This window comes from Acipenser ruthenus, chromosome 34, assembly GCF_902713425.1.
Source record: "Acipenser ruthenus chromosome 34, fAciRut3.2 maternal haplotype, whole genome shotgun sequence".
Classification (NCBI taxonomy): Eukaryota; Metazoa; Chordata; class Actinopteri; order Acipenseriformes; family Acipenseridae; genus Acipenser; species Acipenser ruthenus.
In genome coordinates this window covers 1300868-1310803 of record NC_081222.1, presented here as the reverse complement: position 1 = coordinate 1310803, position 9936 = coordinate 1300868, and the positions used below count along the sequence as shown (strand labels likewise).

The following is a 9936-nucleotide window of genomic DNA, read 5'->3' as shown; positions in this document are numbered from 1 at the left end:
CTGTGTGGTTTGAATGCTGCGGGAGGGGGGGGAGGGGATGAAATTGCATGGGTGGGAAAAAAATACACAGCCAGAAGAGCTCTGAAGCCGAGGGAACACGGAGCAGCTTCGTGGATTGGAACTTGGTTTCTGCAGACTAGGTTTCAGTGCCACTGCGCGGCACACCAGGGGAAGACTTGGGAGGTGTATACTCAGCTTCCCCTCTCTGTGCTATATTTATAATCGTGTTTTGGGTTAACTAGAAGAACATATACCTACCCTCCCTCACCCCCCCTAAGAGAAAGGGTGCTCCCTCCAGTCCACGGCAGGCTTGAGGCATGGAGACTGAACTGCTCCCTTCCTCCCTCACCCCCCTAAGAGAAAGGGTGCTCCCTCCAGTCCAGGGCAGGCTTGAGGCATGGAGAATGAACTGCTCCCTCCCTCCCTCACCCCACTAAGAGAAAGGGTGCTCCCTCCAGTTCAGGGCAGGCTTGAGGCACGGAGACTGAACTGCTCCCTCCCTCCCTCACCCCCCTAAGAGAAAGGGTGCTCCCTCCAATGCAGGGCAGGCTTGAGGCACGGAGACTGAACTGCTCCCTCCCTCCCTCACCCCCCTAAGAGAAAGGGTGCTCCCTCCAGTTCAGGGCAGGCTTGAGGCACGGAGACTGAACTGCTCCTCCCTCCCTCATCCCCCTAAGAGAAAGGGTGCTCCCTCCAGTTCAGGGCAGGCTTGAGGCATGGAGACTGAACTGCTCCTCCCTCCCTCACCCCCCTAAAGAAAGGGTGCACCCTCCAATGCAGGGCAGGCTTGAGGTATGGAGACTGAACTACTCCCTCCCTCCCTCACCCCCCTAAGAGAAAGGGTGCTCCCTCCAGTTCAGGGCAGGCTTGAGGCACATATATATATATATATATATATATATATATAAAGATTTCAGAAAGAACATATACACTATCTTTGTGAAAAGGTGCACAGGAAGTTATGGAATCGAAGCCATTTTGGTCCAAATATGGAGGCTGAATCGTGGAACTCGGTTAAGAGCACATAGAGCCAACATGGCGGACTATGGGCGGCAGTTGCTTATGCTTCTATCCACCGTCAACCTTGGTTTTTGGAAACTCTAGACACACATTCTGCCAAACCAAATGCTCGCCTTTTTATTGACACATTTTAAAAATAATAATACAATACTTATAAAAAAAAAAAAATACAATCACCTCCCTAGAGGAATGTCTACCTCGTTTTCAAACGCATTGGTTTAAACACGTAGAACGCCAACGTAGTCTGGCGCCCACAAGCGGCCATGCGGGACACCTGCAAGTATTAGTTTGTAACCTTGAAGATAAATCAGAAATCCATTGAAAAAAAAAAACTGCTGCGTTTAATATCCTTAGATCTGGAGGACGGTCAGCCGTTCCACGACCCTGTATTGAATCGTTCATGCCTATATATTTATCTTGAAACATTGACTTGCCAGGCAGTCGTTATTTTATGGCAGTTATTAAATCATAAATAATTATATGCCCGCTTTGAAAGCACAGAAAACGACCAACGTTATGTGGAAAGGTACCATATCATTATAGAATTATATACTGACTACTACCATATATGCCCATCGTATTACAGATACATAAATACAAAGCTATGCAGTTATCAGCTGCAAAACTGTTGTCGGTTTTATTTGGTGAAAGGGGCCCATTGCATTTAAAGTCGGCGGAACGTTGTGCACCTCCCCTTTAAGACGCCCAGGTAAGTCGCTGTAAATGGTTCACCTGGATTTGATGACGTGGGGTTGAAGTAGTTAATAATAGCAACCGGGCCCTGAAAGGAGGAAATCGGAGTCTGTGGTCAAAGAGATATATGTATATATATATAGATATATAGACTCTTTCTGCTTCACGCACTTTCATATATTTATTTGTACATTGTAAACCCGAGGAAGACTGTTTCATATTTTAACAGCATTAACCAAGGCGCAAGTTAAGTTAAGGTTTTTTTTTTACATTATAGAAATATAAATCACGATGTCTGCTTCCGCGGTGTTCATTTTGGATATGAAAGGAAAGGTGAGCGAGCCTGTCAATCTAGACAGAGATATAGTACAAGAAATACGTTTTTTTTGTAATATACTCTATCTATATATCTATATAGTACATACACACATGGTGTTATGGGCTGATATAACACTGCATGCACTTTGTGTACATATTTGAACTTATGAATAGTTTCATGTTATTTTAACAAATTCATTAAACATATATACTGTGTGTGTATATATATGTGTATGTGTGTATATATATATATATATATATATATATATATATATATATATATATATATATATATATATATATATAATTATTTTTCATAACATAACCAAATGATCATATTGGCTTAGATTCTGTACTGTTTGTTTATCTTTTTTGTATTTTGTAACACATTGTTCATTTTAAACCTTGTTTTTAAAATGGTCAATAAATAACTCGCAGTGGCGTGTTCTCTTTCCTGAGGTTTATATTTCCTCAGAAACGAGGCGTTTTTACTCGCTCGACCTGTTGCAGTAGTTTACTAGCTACGTTAAAATGTATTTCTCCTCTTTTAGTAAAAAAAATAAATAAATAAAATAAACGATTCTTACAAGATTTTATAATACAGTGTGGATTAAATCATGTTATTTATTATTTAACGTTTATTACCGCTAACACAGATCTTTTATAATTCAGTGTGGATTAAATCATGTTATTTATTATTATTTAACGTTTATTACCGCTAACACAGCATTCACTTTGAGAAGTTTTTTTGTGTCTGACCCCGATTCCAATGACAAACAAAAATAGCCGGCCGGGGGTCATGTCATGTTTTGAGGTTTCTTATTTCTGTGCATTAAAACAGCCTCCTGGGTCTGCTGATGCATTGTGGGTATTGTAAATGCCCCCGTTGTCTCTGTGCGGTTTCACAGCTGGTGTGAGTCCCGTGTGAGCTTCCCTTGTTCTGGGTGTACAGCTCTGACCAAAAGTTTAGCATCACCTACAATTTTAAATTTGAGACATAAAAAAATCTGAACATAAGATCATTTCTTTAACGTCAAGCAATCACAAGAAACTACAAAACTATATTGTAAAAGTCTACCGGAAGCCATAATAGTAGTACAGTAGTATTTCATGTTAGATTTTCAAAATGTCACATTTTTTAATTGTCAGTTTTTCTCGTTAAGTATCTGGGAAAACTCCAAAGCGTTGTGTGCAATTCAATATGTTAACGTTATTCAGCGGGTTTCATTCGACTTCATGAAGCAGAGTGAGTTCATGCTATAGGGGGTTGCAAACCATTTCTCCACCGCTGTAGTTTCATCTCTCTCTCTTCCTCAGGTGCTGATCAGTCGGAACTACAAAGGTGACGTCGACACGACGGAGATTGACCACTTCCTGCCTCTGCTGACGCAACAGGAAGAGGAGGGGCTAACCTGCCCGCTCCTCTCGCGTGGGAAAGTGCACTTCCTGTGGATCAAGCACAGTAATCTGTACCGTATCCTTTTGAACGCGCGTGTGAAGCTGTTGGTTTGTTTTTATCCATTGTTGGAAGTAGATTCCAGTCTCTCTCGACCAAACTCCACGAAATTAAATCTTTTATTTTAATAAGAGGAGCCTGACACATCACGCGTTCACTTAGGTGGCACAGTCGAACCGGAAAAGTGGTTCGGCTACCATTTTCTATAGGCAGCCACACCCCATTATTGTTTATGTATGTATGCATGTGTGTGTTTGACAGACGCCTTTATCCAAGGCATCTTGCTAGATTACAGGGTCTGACTACAGCTACACAGGACTGCAGTAGAGGGAGTGATTTGGCAGCAGTGATCAGTGGCCGCCATCCTCTTCGGTGTTCGAGAGGATCTGCGTATTCCAAAGTAAAGTGAGCAAGGAACCCAAAAAAGGCGTCTAGCAGTAGGGCGAGGTACACATAGGTCTGCTAAGGGTTTGGTCTGGCTGACATCTCAAACCGTTTTCAGGCTTCGAGATTAATGCTTTGCTCGGCCTCTCTGCTGCCGTTGGTAATAGGGTTGCCACCTTTGAGAATCCCGGACGTCCCATCCCCTCCTATTGTCTACTTCTTCAGTTCTCTGCCATTGTGACTAACGTTACAGTTTCGCGCTTCTTCATTCAAAGGGCTGTCAAACTTAACAGCAGCACGCATGCTCACACCAGATAACACACAGCGGTGAGCACGCAAGAAAAACATCACGGCACAGCGTTTTGGTGGCTTACGTTGTTACCTCAATTCATTCTGGTGCATTTACACACCGCTGTGTTATAGTATTTGAGTTTCACTCATACAAGCACAACATGTTATATTAAATTGTTTATTGTAACACCTTTTTTTAAAGAACATATCCAATAGATTAGAATGCTTAGAATTGTAGGACATCTTCCAAAAAAAACGGACAGAGGGTCAAAGTACATAAAAGGGTGGCAACCCTAGTTGGGAATCATTGCATGTGGTCATTTTCCATGACTTCTCTGATTTTTTTGAATCCAGTGGTGGCTCTCACCATGAAGAACTCCAACGCCTCCCTGGTTTACTCCTTCCTTTACAAGCTAGTCGAGGTAAGATTCGCGCGCTGGCATTTCAGAACTAAACCACAAGTTAGCCTGGAGCCAACAGAAAACATCAGCGGGGGTGAATTGATTGCAGTCTGTTAAGATCTTAAAAGGAGATGACCGTTGTAACCTTAGCCCATGCAGAAACCCCGACCAGAGGACGCTGGTTCAGAATCGAACCCGTTCAGGGATCAAGCGGTCGTCATTCAAACACTACTTACATTTGAGAGCGACTCGAGTATCACGAGGAGGAAACTGACAATTCTGGATAAACCTGTCTGTCTGTCAGTACATTTTAAACCCTGTTTCGTGCACCTTGTTACAAAAATAAGAAAGTTAGCATTGTTTTTTTATTTGTGGGACACGTACGTCCCTTGTCCTTTTAAAGGGTTAAGTAGAAACTTAGGACAGAGGGTGGGAGACACTCGACGCAGCGTTAAGTGTGTTGGACGCGTTCTTGGTGCTAAATCATTGGCATCCTTTTTAGAAACTGTTTTGAGATCAGCCGGCCGCTAGGAACCGGATGGGCACTGAAGGGCTGAATGGTCTCCTTTCCTTGAGTCTGTCCTGCTGTTCTCGGCAGGTCTTCACCGAGTATTTCAAGGAGCTGGAGGAGGAGAGCATCCAGGATAACTTCGTGGTGGTTTATGAGCTGCTGGACGAGCTCATGGACTTCGGCTTTCCCCAGACGACCGACAGCCAAATCCTGCAGGAGTGAGTCCGGGTGTATTGAACAGGGCTGCTCAGAACCCCATGGTTCCAGGACCGGGGAGGGGAGAGTCGGGTCAGGTTTAATTGATTTAACAACCCGTCCTTCCCCTGTTCCAGGTACATCACTCAGGAAGGGAACAAGCTGGAGGTCACCAAGCTGCGTGTGCCCAACACTGTGACCAACGCCGTGTCCTGGCGCTCCGAGGGCATAAAATACAAGAAGAACGAGGTCTTCATCGACGTCATTGAGTCCGTCAATCTGCTGGTGAGCGAGGGGGGGGGGGGGGGGCGATATATTGTAACAATTGTAAGTCGTCCTGGATAAGGGTGTCTGCTAAGAAATAAATAATAATCTGGCGCAGATGGTAAAGGCTGAAGAGGTGACTGGTTTAGTCACGGGAGATCGGACTCCCACTGACCTCCTGAGCTGTTATGGGGGAGCTGCTAGGAACAATTAAATTGGGGAGTTGAAAATAAAGAGGTGAAAGGAGAGGGAAGGCAGGAAGTTTAAGTTCTTGGTTCTTCAGCGGTGACCGCTCTCTTTTTTCCCCTGTCAGGTGAACGCCAATGGGAACGTGCTGAGCAGTGACATCGTGGGCAGCATCAAGCTGAAAGTGATGCTGTCGGGGATGCCGGAGCTCAGACTGGGTCTCAATGACCGCGTCCTCTTCGGGCTCACCGGCCGTACGTACGCCCACTGCAACTCCCTTCCCGTCGCTAGAGGCGGTTCTGCGGAGAACGAAATTCCTGAGGATTCGTCGGCTCCCGCGGAAACTTCCTTCTGTGTTCTGCAGCTACTTTGATCACGAACAGACTGCTAGAGTCTCCGGAAATATAGCTGTTCGGTTTTAGTTTTTATCTTAAATTTAACAGCTGTTTTTGTCTCCTTCAAAACGTAGGAGTTGAAAAGATTTTACTGACAAACGCTTGAATTTAAATTACAAGTATTTAACCTATACGTTGTTGGACAGGATCACGTTTACTTGATTTCTATTATTAATATAAATACTAAAATGCACAAGATGCTCCACAGAACACTCCCATTTTTCGCAGATTTGGCCTGCCACGCCCCCATCACCTGTAATTGGGGCGGGCCGGGGTGTGACCTGGACAAATAACAACCAATCATTTTTATATTCTTCTTCTTGGTCGTTGGCAGGAGACAAAGGCAAGTCGGTGGTGATGGAAGACGTCAAGTTCCACCAGTGTGTGCGACTGTCCCGTTTCGAGAACGACCGCACCATCTCCTTCATCCCTCCTGACGGAGACTCCGAACTCATGTCCTACCGCATCAACACCCACGTAAGCGAGCCTCCCGGCCCCTCCCTCTGGCTGCGAGGAGACTTGTATACTGCAGGCTAAAAAAAAAAAAAAAAAAAGACCCTCTCTATCTTTCTCCTAGACGAAACTGGTCGCTTCTCAATCGACCAATCAAAACCTTTTATTTTGAGTTGATTGAGAACAAATTCTCATTTACAGCAAAGTTGTAAGTGTGAAAAGTTGTCAGGATGTTAAAAATGGAAAGAAAAACGTTGTTTAAACGGTTGTAGCGCCGCGTGGCGGACGTGTCACGCTAGATTTTTCGGAAGCCCCGCTGTTTTAAGTTCTAGAATGAATCGAGAGCTCAAGTAATATACGCAAGTGAGGAATGTTTCAAACTCTCTTTCTTTGCAGGTAAAACCGTTGATCTGGATCGAGTCTGTGATTGAGAAATTCTCCCACAGCCGAGTTGAAATCATGGTGAAGGTAGAAACTTATTATTATTATTATTATTATTATTATTAATAATATTGTTGTTATTATTTTATGATGCTTAACTACAAGAAGCACTGAGATGGAGTGAAAGTTAAATCTTATTTAAAAAGTTGTGTGTTTTAATGAAGTTTATAAACTAAAGCTCAGGGAACAACACAACTTGGTTTCGGGAGACTAGGTTTCAGGCCACTGCACGGCACACCAGGGGAGACTGGGGGGGGGGGGGGGGGGGTTTGATACAGCAACCTCAAACTAGGTCTCCCGATGGTCTCCCAGAACCAGCCACTGTTGCTGAAAAATTGGCTCCGTGTTCCCTCGGCTTAAGGCTGTGGAGGAAGGACAGCTCCCAACACACGTTACATCATCCAATCCTGGCCAATCAGAGCTGTGTAAACAGACGTTCGCATTCCAAGCTCCACCCCTGTGTCTCCCCCATTAGTACTGTCTGTTATGGGGGGTCTACCGCCTCGTCCAGCAAGGCAGGGGGTGGACCCCCCAAACCAAGCGGGTTTGAGGCAGCCCTTCATTTCTGTACGTCGTGTAATCGGTTATAAAATCTGAACCGTTCCGAGTCGCGAGGGTTTGTCCTGATCTCCTGAATAGAAGCCGATCCTCCTTCGCGATCAGTGTGTGAACTCTGACCCGCAGACCACCTTGTCGCTGTTTGTTTTTTCCTCTCTCCCGCCAGGCGAAGGGTCAATTTAAGAAGCAGTCGGTCGCCAACAGCGTTCAGATCTCGGTGCCCGTTCCCAGCGACGTCGACTCGCCGCGGTTCAAAACCAGCGTGGGCAGCGCCAAGTACGTGCCGGAGAAGAACGTGGTGATCTGGACCATCAAGTCATTCCCAGTGAGTACTGGGAGGACTGGGAACGGCTCCCGTGCGCACTCCTGTGTTACATGAATAATGAACCCATTTTCTCGCTAGGTCTTAAATGCATTATAATATGCAACACATCAAAATGTTTTATTCCTGCAAAGTAATTCAAAAGAGGGTGAAAAGATTCACTAACGTGTCCGATGTGTACTGAACCCTCTCCTCCCCTCTCCTCCCCCTCCCCCCCCATGAACCTTAACGCACGCTCTCGCTGACCCTCAGGGTGGGAAGGAGTTTCTCATGAGAGCTCACTTCGGACTGCCCAGCGTGGACAAAGACGAGCTGGAGGGGAGACCGCCCATCACCGTGAAGTTTGAAATCCCCTACTTCACTGTGTCTGGGATCCAGGTGAGGAGACGCAAATAAACGTTTCAAAAACGGAGAGCCCAACGCACCGTTAATAATAATAATAATAATAATAATAATAATAATAATAATAATAATTATTATTATTATTATTATTATTATTATTATTATCACGTTTTTGGTTGTACTTCAGAATGCCTTTTTAAAACAAAATGTGTAACTAACCCAGCCGCCTCTCTCTGTGTTTGTTCTCCAGGTGCGATACATGAAGATCATAGAGAAGAGTGGCTACCAGGCTTTACCCTGGGTCAGATACATCACTCAGAGTGGAGGTGAGCTAGCAGGGAATCTGTCAGGGTCATGGAGGGCTTTCTCTTAGGGGGGTGAGGGAGGGAGGGAGCAGTTCAGTCTCTGTGCCTCAAGCCTGCTCTGGACTGGAGGGAGCACCCTTTCTCTTAGGGGGTGAGTGAGGGAGGGAGCAGTCCAGTCTCCCTGCCTCAAGCCTGCCCTGGACTGGAGGGAGCACCCTTTCTCTTAGGGGGGTGAGGGAGGGAGGGAGCAGTTCAGTCTCCATGACTCAGGCCTGCCCTGGACTGGAGGGAGCACCCTTTCTCTTAGGGGGTGAGTGAGGGAGGGAGCAGTCCAGTCTCCATGCCTCAAGCCTGCCCTGGACTGGAGGGAGCACCCTTTCTCTTAGGGGGGTGAGGGAGGGAGGGAGCATTTCAGTCTCCATGCCCATCTGTCACTGTCTGCGAAGTAAAATCACCATTGCAATCAAACTTAAGCAGCGTTAATGAGAAAGCAGCTACTGTTGGTTAGCTTAACTTCATTAGAACACATTCTTTTTTCGTTTCAGATTACCAGTTGAGAACAAACTCCTAGAAACAACTCGATCGAAGGAACCAGAGTGCAATTCCAGAGCTGAGATCAAGTGCCTTCTGAACTTTACTTGCAGTACAAATTTCAATACCAAACACCGTTTGTGATTCATACTTTTTATATATATATATATATATATAATGACAAAACTTTTTTTTTTTTTTATGAATGTAATTTTTTTTTTTCTAATCATTGCAACACTCCTCCAAAATAACAAACTCTCCAGCATCGCTGTTGGAAAGGGAAGGGCTGGTCTTTATTAGACCCCCACATCGGATCCTTGATATACCCTCCACCAGTCCTATTGAGATTGCTCGCATCCCTACAGTAACACTCGGAACAGAAGATTCAAAGTGACACGTGGTATATCTGCATGGTCACTTAGAAGTCTGACCTTTACCATTATATTAAATTTCTTGTACAATACAATATAACCACGTTAACAATTCTAGGGCAAAGGGTTTAAAAGACAACAGGGAACCACTGGAATTATCATAAACATGTAAGGGAAGCTTGTTTTTTTAATATTACATGAAACATGTGTGGTGGTGGATGGTATGATCTTATAATTAACCCCACGACCCGTCTTCGTGTTTAGCACTGAGAGAACGAGAGGGTGAGTTTAGTACAGGAGATGGGGAGCCTTGCTTTACACACAGAGTTAGAAATGCATGGAACAGCCCGCCGCTAGGATCTAAAACACAAGAAACATTTTACTAAAAAAGACTAGATTCTGTGCTTTTAAATTAGACCCCAGACTTTTCTTACGTTTTATAAATACAAAATGTTAGACCGTTTTAAAATTTGAGAGACTTTGCAACAGATATGCGAAG

General features: G+C 44.7%; 1 protein-coding gene across 1 annotated transcript; it reads left to right on the top strand.

Annotated features, from left to right (window-relative positions):
- Positions 1 to 1759: 1759 nt before the first annotated feature.
- LOC117401993 (AP-1 complex subunit mu-2) lies at positions 1760 to 9816 on the top strand. The gene is made up of 12 exons (XM_034002779.3): positions 1760 to 2046; positions 3349 to 3505; positions 4517 to 4584; positions 5162 to 5292; positions 5407 to 5554; positions 5847 to 5973; positions 6449 to 6591; positions 6964 to 7035; positions 7733 to 7891; positions 8141 to 8266; positions 8481 to 8556; positions 9081 to 9816. Exons 1-12 carry the CDS (start codon positions 2005 to 2007, stop codon positions 9104 to 9106), a joined length of 1275 nt encoding a protein of 424 aa, XP_033858670.3. The 5' UTR covers positions 1760 to 2004; the 3' UTR covers positions 9107 to 9816.
- The last annotated feature ends 120 nt before the right edge of the window (positions 9817 to 9936 follow it).

Coding starts and splice junctions, on each gene's coding strand:
- LOC117401993 (XM_034002779.3), top strand. CDS start 2,005: ATGTCTGCTTCCGCGGTGTTCATTTTGGATATGAAAGGAAAG. Junction 4,585..5,161: donor TCCTTTACAAGCTAGTCGAG/GTAAGATTCGCG, acceptor TGTTCTCGGCAG/GTCTTCACCGAGTATTTCAA. Junction 6,592..6,963: donor CCTACCGCATCAACACCCAC/GTAAGCGAGCCT, acceptor CTTTCTTTGCAG/GTAAAACCGTTGATCTGGAT.